The 19,033-nt window shown below is 37.3% G+C and overlaps 1 protein-coding gene across 1 annotated transcript in view; it reads left to right on the top strand.

Annotated features, from left to right (window-relative positions):
- Positions 1 to 19,033, top strand: part of Gle1 (nucleoporin GLE1) — a 68,040-nt gene that overhangs the window by 14,710 nt on the left and 34,297 nt on the right. Inside the window, exon 2 of the mRNA XM_067133419.1 lies at positions 6,866 to 7,059. Within this exon, the coding sequence (XP_066989520.1) occupies positions 6,866 to 7,059 (194 nt within the window). The remainder of the gene's footprint in view (positions 1 to 6,865; positions 7,060 to 19,033) is intronic.

The raw sequence follows: 19,033 nt of genomic DNA, 5'->3' as shown, positions 1-19,033 counted from the left end.
TGCTCAGTAAAAAAAAAACCCTCACGAACGTTATCTAAGAGCGCCTTGGCCTTCTTTTTAAAGAGCGTTATTTCCGAGTCACACTCGAAGATTCAAGAAGACGATCCTTCTAGTTTTAAAGTAAGAACTCATGAGATTAGAGCAGTCGCCACTTCGTTGTTGGCTTTTAAGAAAAACTTATTGCTCTCCATGATTCTCCAATCAACTTACTGGAAATCAAAATCAGTGTTCGCCAACCATTACTTGTGTGATGTGGAGACACCCTATAATAATTGCAGTACATTAGGCCCATTGGCTGTGGCTGGCATGGTACTGGGGGAAGGAGGATAGGGGTATACCTTCCACTCCTCCATCTCCTCGCCTTGTTAAAGGATGCTGAGTTTTGGGATGCCTGGTGGTGCTGTGTACCAGGAGTACCCACCAGTCCTGGGTTTTAATGGTTGGGTGATGGCTTTAATATTGTGTGGTAATGAATTTCTGGTTGTATTTATTGTACTGTGCCCAGGGCAAGGGCATTTATTTTGTAAGGCCTTGTCAGTCTTCAGAGTACTCCTCAACTTCAAGGTTCTCCCACTGAAGTAGAGATGACTCTCGGCTTTACTGCCGCATCACTACAGGTTGAGATGAGCGCCAACCAGAGGCAGTATCTTCCTGCTGCAGCTCTCTCACCAGGTAAGGTTACAACAAGCGTTACACCAACGCTAGCTACCTTTCTGTTTCAAATTCATCTCCTTTATTGAGTGTTTTTGGATGGAAAATGTCCATGTTTCCCACCTCCTGTTAACCCTTAAACGCCGACTGGACGTATCGTAAGTCGACTAAAATTGTCTGTCGGGTGACGAGTGGACGTACCGTACGTCGACTACAAAAAATTTCAACCTTCGGTCAACTTTGACTCGACCAAAATGGTCAAAAAACGCAATTGTAAGCTAAAACTCTTACATTCTAGTAACACTCAATCATTTACCTTCATTTTGCAACAAATTGGAAGTCTCTAGCACAATATTTCGATTTATGGTGAATTTTTGAAAAAAACTTTTTCCTTACGTCCGCTCGCGGTAACTCGGCCGAACATCTTAGAAATGCTTTCGTCACTTTGTCGTAATGTTTGCACTGTTTTATATTAGTCGTTACATAAAGTTTTATATATGAAAATGTGTGCAATTTCATGTAGATTACAACAGAAAATAACTCATGGTTGTAGCTTTTACCAGTTTTGAAATATTTTCATATAAATCACGATAAGTGCCAAAATTTAAACCTTCGGTCAACTTTAACTCGACCGAAATGGTAAAAAAACGCAATTGTAAGCTAAAACTCTTACATTCTAGTAATATCCAATCGTGTACCTTCATTTTGCAACAAGCTGGAAGTCTCTAGCACAATATTTCGATTTATGGTGAATTTTTGAAAAAAGAAAAACTTTTTCCTTACGTCCAGTGCTGTAACTAGATGAACATCTCAGAAATTCTTTTGTCACTTTGTCGTAATGTTTGCACCGTTTTATATTAGTCGTTACATAAAGTTTTATATATGAAAATGTGTGCAATTTCATGTAGAATACAACTAAAAATAACTCATGGTTGTAGCTTTTATCAGTTTTGAAATATTTTCATATAAATCATGATAAGTGCCAAAATTTCAACCTTCGGTCAACTTTAACTCGACCGAAATGGTAAAAAAACGCAATTGTAAGCTAAAACTCTTACATTCTAGTAATATTCAATCATGTACCTTCATTTTGCAGCAAATTGGAAGTCTCTAACACAATATTTCGATTTATGGTGAATTTTTGAAAAAAAACTTCTTCCCTACGTCCGCGCGCGGTAACTCTGCCGAACATCTCAGAAATGCTTTCGTCACTTTGTCGTAATGTTTGCACCATTTTATATTAGTCGTTACATAAAGTTTTATATATGAAAATGTGCGCAATTTCATGTAGAATACAACAAAAAATAACTCATGGTTGTAGCTTTTATGAGTTTTGAAATATTTTCATATAAATCACGATAAATAGAAAAAATTCTACCTATGGTCAACTTTAACTCGACCGATATGGTCAAAAGCTCCAATTGTAAGCTAAAACACTTACAGTCTAGTAATATTCAATCAATTACCTTCATTTTGCAACAAACGGGAAGTCTGTAGCACAATATTTCGATTTATGGTGAATTTTTGAAAAAAACTTTTTTTTTACGTCTGTGTGTTACGAATTCATGCATCATTTTGTGGTAATATTTTCTCTGTGTTACTTTGATTGTTTTACAATTTGTTATATACCAAAATCTTTGCAATTTAGTGTACAATACAAAGAAAAAAAAATAACTTTAGCTTTAACCGTTTTGCTCACAGCGCGATTTGTATGTAATTATATATGAATTTTTTTTTCGTGCTGTCATATATATTTCAATATTTATATATGATAATGATATTTTTTTCATTTCTGATGGTTGCATACTAAACTTCAGGCAATGACAAAAAAAGGAGCCAAAAATGAACTCTTAATCTTAAAAACTAAGTGTGCTGTGATTTTTTGAAAAAAAATTTTTTTCCGCTTCGGCGCTAACTCCCGAACGCTGCCAGCATACGACAGACACTTTTGTAAATAGAGGCTCTGTGTTTAAGGGTTAATGTGGGATTCAGCTATGTAGTTACTTGGTAAGTTACTTATATAAAAATGACATTTTTATGATAAAATAGAGTTTAAAATATACTGTAGTTACCAAGTAACTACATGATCAAAGCCCTCCCACTTCCCCTCTCATTGACATAAGACACAAACGAATTGGTCTCTTCAGCATTGTTGTACCAATTCTTCCCCGGTACTGGGTGGGGTCTAGTTACCTACAATAAAACAATAGCACATTACCGCGAATTTCAAATTTAGAACTGCCACTGTTAAATGAAACCAATAGCTATTTAGTTACTTGGTAAGTATATGACTGAAAATGAGTGAAAACCAGGGGTATACAGTAGCCTAACCTTACTAATCTAACCTCATTTAGGACTCTGGATCTTATCTTACTAGTCTTTAGGTATGGTCTATCATCAGGGTTCTCTCTCTTCGTTAGACATTGGGTTTTTAACGAGTCAACCAAACGTTTATGACAGATTTGAGAGTCAAATTTATTAGTCATATCACAAAATAATTTTAAAGTGAACTCCATTTCTTTAAACTATTAAAGAACTGTCAGTGCGATAATGGATAGGATACATTTTTTCTTAGCTTTTGGGAGTGAAGAAATAATGACAGCTGAACACATTCTTAACAAAGAGTAACTGTATTTAGAATACAATGGAGGCATCATGACCCCACCTTGTCACTTAAATTTGAACAAACCAACTTACTTATTAAACAGAAAAGAGAATTTTTTAGACAAATATTTTGTAATACTGCAAATGCTCCCCTGGTCAGTGACATCATAAGTTGCACCAAAACATTATAGATAGGGAGAGCAATTGATACTACTGTAATCTGAAGCAAAATTGTTTCAAATGCTTACTAAGTGTATTTGTGATTTCAGCTTGTTTTGTAGTGTTTCTTATTCAAGAGGGTCATTTGCCACAATATTTTGAGTTGCTTTTACTCTCCAAGAATACCATTATGCATATCAAAGGATAACTGTTCATGCTTAAGGTGGTGACATTTGCTGACTGACCAGTCATTGTTGGGTTTCTGGGTTTCAGATGTCATTCCAGATTTACAGAACTCACTCCAGATTTCCAGCTACTGTCATGGCTTTGCCATCTTGGTCTGTGTTATGATGATTCTCAGGCTAATCATTTTTTTAAAGTTCAGTCTCAGAATAATTTGGAAGTGATTTTTAATAATGTGTGAACTGCCATGAGTGTTGAAAACATTGTGTATGCAGGAAAAAAAAATTTATTTAGATGTGTGCAGGTACTGAAAACACTTTGGTTACTAGGGCTAGGTCGCTTTTCAAGTCAGTCAGAAGTTGTAAAGTTAAGCCAATGTTTTCAGCGTTTTGTTTCAGTGTGTTTTACACTCATTTGTACTTTATTGTTATTCTCTTTCAAGTGTATTTTTTGCTGTGTATATGATAATTTAAACTAATTTTTGTATGTAATGTTTGAACCTTCTAAAAGCAGTGGTGTTGCCTAAGGTATAAATAAAATATTTAAAAACATTAAATTTTATAATTAATAAATTTTATAATTAATACATATCTTTTATACTTTATTAATATCTTTTATACTACAATACATGTTCAGTAAAGATGGTATTTTATCATAAAATTATGTTATTCTTGTATCTTTTTTATAGTTTGTTTTATAAAGCAGTTACAAGGAAGAAATAAAAATAACTAACAAAACTTACCAAACCATATGTCTATTTGGCCAGATATCTGATATTCAGTGATATGTTCATTCAGTCAGACATCTGTTCCGTGAAATGTCTGTCCAGCCAAAAGTTTGTCACCCAAATGTCCATCTTTTGTTTGTCCGGCCATACTTACATCTTGGTCAGTGCCCTGGATAAGCAAGAAGTCTTCTGAATTCCCAGTTTTCTTGTTAAAACAACCTATTTCAGATGAGATGAAGCCCAGACTTGTGTTACAAATCAGTGGATTCACAGAGCACTCCAAAGGCACTGTAGAATGAATAATTCTCCCCATAGTGGCCACACATCCAGGAATCCGAGTGCCACAAACAGTGATAAATAATTTCTGTGTTTTTATCAAATTTTGGAAGGTATTCTGCTCATTAATACTCATTTTTCTTTCTTTTATACTGTCATTCTAAGGTCTTTTTACTTAGCATTTTTCTGCCTTTTCCTTCATGTTTTTGTGGTGAACATAATAGTAAATGGATTTGTGCTGGTATTTGTGTTGTTGGTTATGATAATTATAAGTATACAGTAGCTGTTATTTTGAGTTATTGCGATTCGTTTTTTACTTGAGCCATGTTTCTTCACTGTATTTACATTATCCACTTTGGATGTGCAGTGTTATTATTGAAGACTTAAGATTTATTTTCTATCTTAGTGATTCAATAAATAGGTGGTAGTTCTCTAATTTGCAGGGTGAGTAATTGTGTTCTAACAAACTATTTGGAAGCAGATGATTTTTCTTTCCTACCATGCCTAGGATGGGTTTTAACATAGCTAGGTATATTACTCTATGAATGATATTATTGTTATAGTATTATTTGTGATAACCATGGCTCCAAGGATATGTGGGCTAGGCTACTAGCGCTCCCACCAAACAGTGAAAGGGTTTTATGACCTCCTCAGAGGTCAGAAAATATTATGTAGTACTTGTGGAGGCCAGGTTTACTTGCAGGAATGAAGGGGGTTTAGTCAACTTCCAAAGCCTCAAAATCCCCATCCAAGTGTTTTTTGAAGTCCCCTCACCCTGGACTTCCAGTATCAGAATCAAGGAAGGAAGTGGAAAAGGTAGGCAAGCTATAAAACATAATGTATCCATAAGCATATGAAGCTGAGCCTCTTATACCTCTTGGAGAATTTGCTTTCCTCTTCTCTTCATTGTAGGAAGAGGTCATCCTCTGCACATGAGTTTGAGGTGTGTAGCACTTCAAGTAGAGATGCATCTCATTCCTTCATAGGCAAGAACATTGGTGCTTTTCTCATGATACCAGTTTTCCAAGGGAATAAAGGATTTGTTGAAATTTCAGTTCATGATAAGGCAATCACTGCTCCCTCGGTGTAACCTGTGACCTGGGAGAAAGTACTTGTCCCTGAATCATCATTGGGTAATGTGGGGAAGAAGTTGGTTACTTTGATAGAGTTGCTAGCTACTCAGTGGTCTTGCCATTCATCTAATAAAGCCTCTTTCAAGGCTTAGAATATTAAGAGGTGACACCATTCCCTGGAGTTTCACTCAGATATTAGTGGCTGAGCCAACTAGGATGGTACTATTTCTTGTGACACAAGTAAGAATAAGATGAGGTGAATGCCTGTAAGCTACTCATTATGTAATGAAGAGGCAAATTGGCCTTGTGCTGCTTTGAATTATGACTTGGTCCAGAATTTTTGAACCTGGATGAAGTTTTGCACTTCTTTGTACCTGATTGGTGGTGATGTGTTTCATGCACAAGCATGATTTGCTAAGAAGTGCAAGCCAATTCCAGGTCATAGCAAGTTGAAGGAAGGTGCATATCAGTTGGGAACACTGCATATTCTTCTGCCCAGACCCAGGGCTTGCCCTTTGTCACAAACCTTCCTGGTTTTATTAAGGATGGTTGACGTGTGTGCTACTTTCCCATCTGGCCACTTTTGACCTTTTGGTATTGACCACACATTGTCTTTTACTACTGGAAAAAGTCCACTACTTCCTACTCATGCAGCTCCATACTTGGAGCTGTCAAGCAAGCCTTGTTAAGAGAGGAATTTTTTAACAGGGCAGCCAAGGTCATCACCAACTTAAATAGGCTCATTACTGCATAAGTGTACCAGGTCTTTTGGTCCTTAGGTATTGTAATACTATCTTGTTCATGTTAGAAATAGAGATTCAAACTCACTCACAACATGTCACTTATTTTTACTATTGTTTTTTATGCAACATTCAGATACCAGGGACCCTGTTTCTCATTACTGATGTTTTCAAACTCCAGCCAGGCAAGAACACTGAAGAGCTGTGCGTGACCTGTCAAGCAGCAAACCAAACTTATGTAAAATAAGAGGTTTCATATCATATATAGAACACTATTGTATGCTTTTTTAGTTTTGGTTAAAGGTCCACAGTTCTGTAAACATGTAGACATGCATTTTCAGCAATTTGATCAACAGTAGTTCAGGCTGAGTAAAGCTATGTATTATATGCTATAAAATATTGAGCTTATTTGGTATATTCCAGATATTTATTTGTTTTGTTGAACTTTGCAGTACTCAGATTACAACAGGAATGACTTAACAGATCCAGGGGACCTTAGTCTTGTTAGTTTTACTGAAGAGTTTGCCTTTGGTGATGATTCATCTAGTGATGATGCGGTTGATGGAAATGCTGAAGATGAGGAGAAGGAAGATGAACATCATTCTGATGTTGACTTACCGCCAGACATTGTTACATCACTGGATTGGTAAGTTTCTTAATTTTAGTTTTAGTATTAATTTTTAAAGTGCTATAACATATTGCAATATGAGTTTGAGCATTTAAAATGTATATTTTGGATGTGTTTCCTTCAACGGACTGAGGTTAATGAAAGAGTTGCAGTCAATGTGAATCTCATTTCTGTAGTATGACTAGATTCTCTTAAATCTTCATGAGGGCAGTAGTGAATGACTGTGCCAAGGATGTACAATTTCCCTGTTAAATTATTTCTTCTGTTGGTATAAGATGAGTTGTAGCTGTTTCTCTAGGACAAAATGAACCAGGGGAAAAATTTGTCCATGTCATGAGTCAGATATTATATTTAAGGTAGAAACAGTATCCCTTTCAATAGTGATAAGGATAAAAAGTCCATGAACATTCACATTCCAGTTGATAATATGGAAAAGAAACCCATCAGGTGAAATTTGTTTTTTTCTTGTTATATGTACAGGCATACAAATCTTTACAGATAAACTTTTCATCAGGTGAACTTTTTCTTTTTTCTTATTGTTATATGTACTTTTTCACAAATACAATTTTTCATCTGTTTACAAAGGAGCAGTCTTTGCTGATGATAGCTCCTGCTTTTGGAGCAAGATTTGTGTAGGTGTTAATAGGTTAACTGCATGAAGGAAGTGGTAAATTGTTTACTTACCCAAACTTAATAGGGAACCGTTAAACAGCCCAAAATCAGCTAGAATGACATTAATTCTGTATTTGAACAACCCAACCTCAACCAGGATGGCATTCAGTCAGTACATCCCACTGTAAGGATAAATTTGGTCTAGATTGTTTTTATAAATTAATTTAGCATGACTGGAGCTACATTTCTAGACTATCACAGGTTTTGCCCTGAGGATTAGTTCTTAAATGCCCTGAAAATTGTAGCAAAGTAAAGTTAAAGAATTTGTGTGGCCAACAAGGAAGAAATCAAATTGAATGGATGAAAAGTGATTGACAGAAAACTCTGCAGTTGGGGCCGAAGGGAATCTGCTAAAAACCTTTAGTACCTAACATATTTATTATTATTATTATTCAGAAGATGAACCCTTTTCATGGGGAACAAGCCCACTGGGCCATTGACTTGAAATTCAAGCTTCCAAAGAATATGGTGTTCTTTAGAAAGAAGTAACAGGAAATACAGAAAGAAATCAGTAATTAGAAAAAAAAAAAATTTAACAAAGTAATAAATAAATAGATAAAAATGTAAGCAAAAAACAAGGAGAATTGTTTTAGAGTAGTAATGGATTGCATCTGTGCTTGAACTTTTGAGTTTCCAATTTCACAACATCCTGAGGGAAAATATTCCGTAGTCCAGTGGTGTGAGGAATAAGGACCTCTGGAACTGAGAAGTTCAACAATGAGGCACATTTACTACATATTGGTGCTGTTGTTCAGCAAATTTGGTTGCTCCTGGCAGAAAAAGAGGATCAGGGATCAATTGCAAATGTGAAAGATCTCTGTTAAAATACAAATTATGAAAAATTGACAAACGAGACCATATATCTATGGACCAAGTCGTAAGTGCTAATGTTTGGAAACAGAACTCCACCAGAACCACACTATCTAATCAAATCTGGCAGAGGCAGACATGCACACTAGAGAACAGTATTATAGTAAAGGAAGGACAAATTACCCAAAACAGGTTGCATTGGTTTTAATCACTTGTTATAAATATAAGAGGCCATACTTACAACACCTAACTTCCGTGAGCCAGTTGCTGACACTTTCATTAGATGTTTCTCAAAAGTAAGTTGCAAATCCAAATCATTCAGCAGTGTCCCATCCACTTGAAGGGGAAGATGGGGTGGAGTATCAGTATGAGATCTACTAATTAATAGTTTTTCATTGTACCGGAGTTCAGCCTCATACCCCACCAACTACACCACTCACTAATCCTCTCCTTGTCACAACTGACACTAAGGGCAGCTTCATTTTTCATAAGTGGAGACTTTACCACACCCACAAGTGTTGCATCATTGGCATACTGAATAATCTACCACACCCACAAGTGTTGCATCATTGGCATACTGAATAATCTTGTTTTCCAGGACAACAACCATATCACTTGTATGCACTAAAAATAACAGTGGACCAAGAACACTATCCTGTGGAACTCCAGACACAGTAGGTATTGGTTTGCTAAAGATCCCATCAACAGCAACTCATTGCTGCCTACTTGTAAGGAAATCTTGAAGTAAACCTAAAACATATCCACCCACTCCAAGATTCTGAAGTTTATAATTTAAAACACAGGACACTTTTATATGGTAGTCATCCCCCTACAGTATAATTAGCCCAGAAAAAATAAGGCAAACTTGGACTGAAATTTATATACAAGTAAGCTACAGTATATTGAAATGGTTGAATCAAATTCAGTTAACTCATTGAGATCCTGATGAGGGCATGCAAATTTCATCCCATGAGATTCAAGTGACATCAGATGTGGAAAAATTAACCTTAAATTCTTTAATGATGGATACCATTGATTTTAACACTATCTCCACACACAAGTAAGGTCTGTTCTTAGACATGGTGGCACCTCAACATAGCGGATTTCGTTACTTAACAGACACGTCCGAGTCAAATAAAAGTGATAAAAAATACATTGTACTTACTGGAGAAGTCCAGTAAGTACAATAGGGTTACTGGACAGCAGACCAAGGCTTTCTTGTTTGGGCCTGTGAGGGTGAAGGGTAAATGAATGAACGAATGCACTCTTGTTGACTGAGACTTTCCTGGCTTTGCCAATGTGGGTGGATATTGAAAAAACACAGGCACACACATGACCAGTGCTTTCCCCTTTGTGCATCATGTTAGGAAACAATATGCACATACTGTGGGCCAAACCTTCTCTCTCTCTCTCTCTCTCTCTCTCTCTCTCTCTCTCTCTCTCTCTCTCTCTCTCTCTCTCTCTCTCTCTCTCTCTCTCTCTCTGTAATAATTCATAAAAAATTTCACTCTTAAGTAAGGACAACTGTTATCTCTCTCTCTCTCTCTCTCTCTCTCTCTCTCTCTCTCTCTCTCTCTCTCTCTCTCTCTCTCTCTCTCTCGTCTGTAGTTAAGTGCAACCTCTATTACTGTTTCTCTGTATGTCTTTAACTGTACAGTAGAGAATTTTAAATTGATCTAATTTTTCCTGTACCGCCTACAAGCTGTAAATGCGACATTCTAAAACATAGAGACAGAGCATTTCAGAACAAAGAGAAAGAGACCGAATAAAGAAGTTTTAAAAACAAGGTTGAGAAAACTTCTAAAAATAGATCGGTGGAATGGGGAGAGAGAGAAATAGTACACTAATCTTCACACTCTCCTATATTCTTATTTCAACCATTTATTTCTTGTTTGTGGGGGTAATGTATTAAGCTAGCTTTTAAATGAAATTACAGTAACTTTAATTTTATGTAAAAGTTGGTTTAATACTGAATTTCCATCTTTTGATATCTAAGAAGAATAACTTCTCTCTCTCTCTCTCTCTCTCTCTCTCTCTCTCTCTCTCTCTCTCTCTCTCTCTCTCTCTCTCTCTCTCTCTCTTCTCTCTCTCTCTCTCTCTCTCCATAATAATTCATAAATAATTTAACTTGATATTTCAAGTAAGGACAATATCTCTCTCTCTCTCTCTCTCTCTCTCTCTCTCTCTCTCTCTCTCTCTCTCTCTCTCTCTCTCTCTCTCTCTCTCATAGTTAACGCTCACACATTTTTACAACTAATCATTTCTCTGTACATCTTTACCTGTACAGTAGAGTTTAAAAAGATCTAATTTTACCTGTACTGTCTACAAAGTGTAAATGTGCTAGTGTGGCAAATACGTTCTAAAACATAGACATATAACTAAGAGTTTTATTAGTCCAAATAAAAAACACTGTTTGTTCATGAAAAAGCATTTCAGAAAAGAGAAAGAGACGTAGAATAAAGAAGTTATTAAAAAGAGGTTGAGAAGACTTCTAAACATAGATCTGTCCCTAATTTGGGAGCATGATTAGGGACATGTTTAGTGTTTAAACTTTAGAAATAAGCATTTATTAGCATTTTCAGAGACCGTGTCAAACTTATTCGAAAATTCGCCTTCCTTGCATGAGGGTTCTGGAACTTAACCTTGCTTAAGTTCAGGGTATGAATATATATATATATATATATATACACATATATATATTATATATATATATATATATATATATATATATATATATATATATATATATATATATATATATATATATATAACGTGATTTGAGTTTTGCAAATTCACAGACATGCGAACTTTCATTGAACCTAACTAATTGTCATATGCGAGTTTTTCAGACACGCAAACATTTACGAATACTGCACTGAGAAACCCTCTAACGCTAAAGTGTTGATGTTTAATTTTTTGTGTAATTTATGTCTTCAAGCCTTTATCTATAATTAAATAACATTAAATAATAACAGTAATAATCTCTCTCTCTCTCTCTCTCTCTCTCTCTTGAGTTGGTTGAGCTTCAGACCGTCATTGATGGGCGGAGTTCGATTCCTGCCTTAAGCTGATGAAGAGTTAGAGGAATTTATTTCTGGTGATAGAAATTCATTCCTCGCTATAATGTGGTTGGATTCCACAATAAGCTGTAGGTCCCGTTGCTAAGTAACCAATTGGTTCTTAGCCACGTAAAATAAGTCTAATCCTTCGGGCCAGCCCTAGGAGAGCTGTTAATCAGCTCAGTGGTCTGGTAAAACTAAGCTATACTTACTTTTTTACTCTCTCTCTCTCTCTCTCTCTCTCTCTCTCTCTCTCTCTCTCTCTCTCTCTCTCTCTCTCTCTCTCTCTCTCTCTGTCCACCACCCCCTTTCACTTAGATGAGAGAATTTTTATGGTACACTCGGCAAGAAAAGTGAGGATACGGTTTTCATTAGATTTAATTCATCGAATTTTTATTTTTTTCTTACAGAAAACACATAATCTCAGTAAATTTACTCTAGAATATGAAAATACAATGCAAATTATATCATATATGTTAAATCTGCAAAACAAAACGTTCAGATACTTAAAAACACCATGCATGTCCGAAGTAATCAGAATTTCTCAGATGACTCGTTCATAGAGATCTAAAAGAGAAGTGTCTGCGGATATCTTTGGCGTAGTACTGTTCATTAGAACGGCAATATTTACTAGTTTTCCGTTATGAACAGGCTTATTATTGCATCATCATACGAGGTAATGATAATTTCTTTAATTTTTACACATGTTTGTATTTCACGGTGTTAAAAGTCAGCTGGAATTAATGGCAGTAAATGTTGTGACACTTAGGGTAGGTTGACCAAATCTATTTAAATCTGCAAGAGCGTTCTCTATGATGTGAGGGCTTTTCCTGGGGAGCTTCAGTGGAAAACACAAGTAACTAGATGTTTCTTGACGTTGCCATAGTTTTTCTCTCTCTCTCTCTCTCCATTGCTAAAACATACTACAGTAAACCCCCGTGACTTTCCAAGGCGTTCTCATGATTAGCTGGGACTCACACATTCACGGGTTTCTCTGTGGAACATATCTAGCCATTATTCAGCGGAAAAGATTAGCCCGTTCAGCGGTATTTTTCACTGAGAAATATTCACTAATTACTGTGTTTTCATATAATGTTCTTGAATAAATGCACTTTTTGTGATAAAACTATTAAAATACTAAGGTATATGCATTTTACAGGGTTTTCTATGTTTAAACTATCAAAATGGGCAGTTCTAAGTGTTTTTAGAGGGGTTTTAAGTATTCGCGGATTTTAGCTATTTGCAGGGGGGTGTGGGATGCATCCTCGCGAATATGGGGGATTCACTGTATACAAATATAGTATAGCTCAGTCTCTAAAAGAAAAAAATAATGAAATGAGTAGCTCTACTTATAGGCTTAGGCTTACACAAAAGTAACTCTCTCTCTCTCTCATCATAACATTGCATTCGTTCCTTTATTGTTCCCACACGTTTTTCTTTGAACATTGCTCAAATTTAACTCTTGATTTCATTATGGAAAATTGCGTTTCCGATTATGCAAGCGTCCCGTTCATTGTGGTGTCATAAATTCATTTGTGTAAGGTTACTTGGTAGGTTATGTCGAAAAATTTTTATTTTGCTCAGAACTGTCGCTGCAAATTACAACTTGAATGAATAGTAAAGCTTACTACTGCATTTAAATATCAATGATTTCAGAACCGTAGAATATTTTTGAAAGTTATAGGAGGTCAAGCAAAAACAAACACAAGAAGATTGAAGCTCCTCCCTTTCTAAAGTTGCCAGATGTCGCATTATTGAGCAATATATGTCTGAAGACTTAAAAAACTGTATCCTCACTTTCCTTGCCGAGTGTACGTTCATTTGTTTTGTATGATAAATAAATTTTTACCTAATAATAAGTTCTAATTTTCAAATATTAATGAGATTAATAAGATTAAATATAATAATAATAATAATAATAATACTAATAATAATAATAATAATATAACTGTAATTACAAAATTTGTGTGTGACATATTTTAAACAAACAAATATTTTTCCCCTCATCTTTTGTGAAGAAGCTCTAAGGCAAAGCTGTCAGACATATCAATTTAACATGACAAGAAGGGGAAGTGTTGCTGATTGGCGGGTCAAAGGTTTCTTGCATAATTCTCTCTCTCTCTCTCTCTCTCTCTCTCTCTCTCTCTCTCTCTCTCTCTCTCTCTCTCTCTCTCTCTCTCTCTCTCTCTCTCTCCATAATAATTCATAAAAATGTCAGTAAGTAAGGACAAGTGTTATCTCTCTCTCTCTCTCTCTCTCTCTCTCTCTCTCTCTCTCTCTCTCTCTCTCTCTCTCTCTCTCTCTCTCTCTCTCTCTCTTCTTTCTTGTTCGTAGTTAGCTCAACTTATTTATTACAGTTTCTAAAACATAAACCCCCATATTCAGGGGGATCGTATCACACCTCCCTGCAAATAGCTAAAACCAGCGAATACTTAGAACCCTTCTAAAAACTCTTAGAACTGCCTATTTGGTACCATGTATACATACAGTATATGGTAGCCTAGCCTACACTATAAAATATACTCTTTACATACACAGTATAGTAATTATTAATGTCAGCTAATTCTGGAGGTTCATGCAAAGTGACTTATGAGAATTTAATACAAAGGGAAATTGAATAACAAACAAGAATTAGCTTAGCCTACACTATGGTATATTGTTTACATACACGGTAGCGTAGCCTACATTATACTTTACTCTATATTCACATATCGTGTTATACAAATGTCAACATTATGAATATGCATCTTTTCCATGGATTTTTTAAAATGTTATGCCTTAACTCACTGTATCCAATAATATTGTTTATATTGGAAAGAGAAACCCACAAGATTCTTGTGTATAACTTGTTTACTGATAAATATTTACTGTACATATTACTTTGATCTCGAGCACTTTCAGGTCCTAACTGTGACCCTTTTTCAAGAGATGAGGTAGTCAGGCTGGTTCAAGGCCCAGCAATCTTATGGAACTTCTTCTCCTCGTGCTGTCATTTATATGATGGCTGTCCTGGTTTCCATTCTCTTGAGAGTTGTTTATCTCCTCCTGTCAGTTTGATATCCTGATCTGATGGTCAGTGGTATGTGAGTAGTCACCATCGATCTGTTGGGCAGGAGACCTAACCTCCAGGTCAGAAGGGTCGATCTTAGCATCTTTTAATATTAAAGATCGGCTTATGGGATCTTCTGAGGTAAATAATTTGTTTCCTTCTATCACTTTAATCTGTCTGATGAGTGCCCCTTCCACTACCCTCCTATGACTGATGTTATTGCTTTTGTATATAAGCCTACTGTTTTTAAAATCCATCCTATGGTCCTTTTCCCAACAATGCCTAGCTATAGCACTCCCTGTGAGTTGAGCTGTACTGCCCTCCTGTGTTCTTGGATTCTAGTCCTTATTCCCTACCTGTTTCAGATTCATATTTGTCTCCACAATTGTTGCAATTAATTATGTATACTCCCCTACATCATCTGCAGTACTATCTTCTCCTTCCAATTTATTTTTACATACTTTGTTTTTTACGGTGTTGTCAAATGATATACACAAATTTATATTTAATTTCTTTCATTTTTGATGTAATTTGTTTAATTTTAGGCATATAAGTTTAAACTATTTTTTTGTTTTCTGTATTCCATGTACTCTCTGCATTTTCCCTGTAAAAAATCTAGCTTTGTTGAGTGCCCTTTTTCTGAACCATTCCGGGTATGCTAATGTATCAAAGCTTTTATCAATGTAATTTACTTCTTTATCTATCTTACAAAGGGTCACATGTTCTCATTGCCTGAGAAATAAACCTGTTAGAACACCCATTTTTATATCATGACTGTTTAAAAGAGAAGAAATGAATATACGTGAGTTTGTGTGTGTGGGCTTTCTATATGTGCTGAATTCATATCCTACATTTCTTTCCTTTCTATCAAGATGTCTAAAAAGGGCAGTTTATTATCGTTACTTTTTCTAGAGTGAATTGATATTGTTATCAAAACTATTGAGTTAGACAGTCTAGAAAAGTTTCTATTTCACTTTCGTCACCCTGCAGAATGGCAAAAATATCATCCACATATCTCCACCAAACTTTCAATTTCAAGTTAGGGACATTAATATTAGGAACTAGATTAGTCTCAAAAAGGGATTTTGACAAAGGAAAAATCTATTTCTGAGGAAGGTCCCGTGTCACCCGGTGAAATTCCATTACAGCACTATTTAATTTCTAGGTATAACCTTGCTAGATATACCAGAGAAAAAGAGCTTTCAGGAAAGCTGGGTTACTACCCCCAGTCGAGCGTCTTCTAGGAAGACGTCGGTATAAGAAGGGTGAGTGAATACCACTACCACGGAAACCTACTCGAAAGATCTCTCCCTATCAAAACCCCGGAACAGAGCGGTGAGCCGTTACAGCCCCACACCAAACACCCGCCAGGAGGGCGACACCAGCGCCACCTACCTCATTCCATGCTAGCACTAACCCCAGACTTGGCATGTGCAAGAGGGGGAGAGTACTAGGTGATTCAGGGAGGGTCACCGGGTGACACGGGACCTTCCTCAGAAATAGATTTTTCCTTTGTCAAAATCCCTTTTCTGAGTCCAGTCCCGTGTCAGCCGGTGAAATCGTGATAGAGAATCATGCCAAGGATGCAACTACCAGGAAAAAGAAATGGGGGGTAATCTGAAGAAAAGGCAAAAGTTTTACCAAAATAATTTTAATTAAGCAATCTCTTCCGTGTAGCAAGAATATTAAGACTAAGGCATACTAAATCTAAGGCACATCAAAAAACTTAATACTATGAAACGTGGGAGGTCCCCAGCACGACGGAGAAGAGGCCTTAAAAACCTTAAAATTACTTAAAGCAAGGTGAAACATGAAAAGCGCACAAAATAACTGCAAATATAACCTTAACACTATACACGTAAACTTAGTCTAAACACGTAAGAGACAAAATCAATGAGCATTAACATATACATATATCTGGGGTACATGGAGCCAAATAAAAACTGTCCAGTACCCCATAAGAAAAACAATCATGGCATGTCAGATTACACTTTTTCCATCAACAGGTACAAGAAACATCAATATGAGGAGCCAGGCAGTGAGGTATAATCAACCAGGAGAATAAGCAGAAAAGTAAATGAGGCAGGCGGGGGGGGAAAGGAAAGGACAAGGATATGATTAATTAAGGTGGGGAGATGACACTTCCCACAGCTATGGTAGAAAATTTCAGGGCTTGAGCGATTTTTAAATAGTGGCGTTTAAACACTAGAGGTGATTTCCAACCCGTAAATTTAGATAACTCTGAAAAGTCCATATTATGAAAGTAATTAATGGAAGTAGCAACTGCTCGAATATCATGAACCTTGGGAACTGAATCTGGGTTGGCCTGTTTAATGAAATATAGAATTTGTTGTCTTATAGCATTTAGTGAAAGAGTACCACCTTTCTCCCTGATAAAAAGAGGACCCGACTTACTCTGTGGAGTTCTTAAAAGGTAAGATTTAAGTGTATAAACTGGACATAAAGACTGGTCTTGAGGAAGGGGCACCACCTTCCAAGGAGACCACCTGTCCTGTGGGTCTTCGTTCTTAGCTAAAAATCTAGGGTCAGGGAAAGGAGGACCTCTCCAGACGGGAGGAAGTTCACATAATTATCACCTCTAGTGAGAGCCGACAGCTCTGAGATTCTAGCACCTGAAGCCAAGCTAATCAAAAATAAAGTCTTCCTTAACAGATCCTGATAAGAGCAATGAAAGTTATCCATCTCTGATGCTAACTTGAGGACGTCATTGAGAAACCACGTAACAGACTGTGGGCGTGATACTGGTCTCAGACGAGCGCATGCTCTGGGGATAGATGAAAAGTAGGAATCTGTAAGGTCGTCGATTTTAAAGCCGTAAAGAAATACTTTCTTTAATGCTGATTTGATTGTGGTAATAGTGGCGGAGCAAGGCCTTTCTCAAACAATGATCTAAAGAAGGAAACTCCTAAATTAGCTGTCATGATTTTGGCTTCAGATGCTTTTAGGAAGGAGGCTAATTTTTTTGACTGCTGAGTCATACTGTCTAATAGTAGAATCTCTTTTATCTGATTCTAAAAACAGAGTGTTGACAGGGTCAATGTTGCTCCTTTTGGGCTGCGAATTTTATAAAGTCCATAAAACTAGGGCATTCTGAATTCTTGAGGAAGCTGACACAGTCTTGGTTTGTACTGTCTGAGTCAGAATGGGCTTGGGGAACCAAGACTCCGTAATCCCAGTTCCTGAAGAAGAGGGAACCAATTGCTCTTCGGCCAATAGGGGCTACTAGGGCTAATTGACCTTTGAATGTCCTGAGTTTGTGTAAAACTTTCAGCAGTAAATTTATTGGGGGGAAAAGATAAATCTTCTCCCAATTGTTCCAATCTACTGTCATTGCGTCTATGGCGTACGCCTGAGGGTCCAGGTTGGGGGCCACATAACAGGGGAGCTTGAAGTTGCTCTCCGTTTAACAGATCCACTTGGAGGCCCGGAACCCGGCGGCAAATCCATTTGAAAGATTCCACGTCCAGGGACCACTCCGTCTCCAACGGAGTAGTCCTGGACAGGGAATCCGCCACCACGTTCCGTACCCCCGCTAGGTGGGTGGCTGACAGGTGCCAGCCGTGCTTGTTCGCCAGGGAGAAGATAGCAACCATTACTTGGTTTACTCGGCCTGATTTGGAGCCGCCCCTGTTGATGCAATGAACTACCACTGCGCTGTCCAATACCAACCTGATATGAATCCGGTTGGGGGCGGATTTTCTTCAGAGTTAGAAAGACCGCCATAGCTTCCAGGGTATTTATATGGAACTGCTGAAACATTGTGGACCACGTTCCTTGTACTTTTGTTTTGGTGAATATCCCCCAGCCGCTTAGGGAAGCGTCTGTGTGAACAACTAGTGCCGGAGGGGGAAATTGAAGCGGAACTGTATTGGACAGGCCTCTGACCGAGGTCCAAGGTCGCAATCTTGTCTTTAAGATTTGAGGAATGGAGGAGACCTTGTCTCTGAGCTTGACACTGGCTCGACTCCGCCACACTCTGTTTATGTCTTTTAATTTCGCTTTTAATAGCAGGTCTGTCACTGAGGCAAACTGAAGAGATCAAGGACCCTTTCTTGGGACCGGCGGGATGCTGATGGATTTTTGAGGAATCTCCTGGTGAGAGATGCTATCTCTTTCCTCTTGGGAGGCGGAAGGACAGCGTGTGAGATGACAGATCCCACTGGAGACCCAACCACTGAAACCGGGACTCCGAGTCAGGCGGGACTTCTCTGTTCAGTTGAAAACCTAGCGACTCCAGGAAATTGATGACTATGGACGTAGCTTTCTGACACTCCGGAACTGTTGGTGCCCAAATTATCCAATCGTCCAAATATGCTGCTAGGGATATCCCTTGAGACCGGAGTTGTTGTACTACCGTGTCCGCCAGCTTTGTGAATATCCT

This window comes from Macrobrachium rosenbergii, chromosome 3 (genome assembly GCF_040412425.1).
Source record: "Macrobrachium rosenbergii isolate ZJJX-2024 chromosome 3, ASM4041242v1, whole genome shotgun sequence".
In the NCBI taxonomy this organism is placed as follows: Eukaryota; Metazoa; Arthropoda; class Malacostraca; order Decapoda; family Palaemonidae; genus Macrobrachium; species Macrobrachium rosenbergii.
The sequence above is the reverse complement of the archived record's forward strand: the minus strand, read 5'-3'. Positions and strand labels throughout refer to the sequence as shown.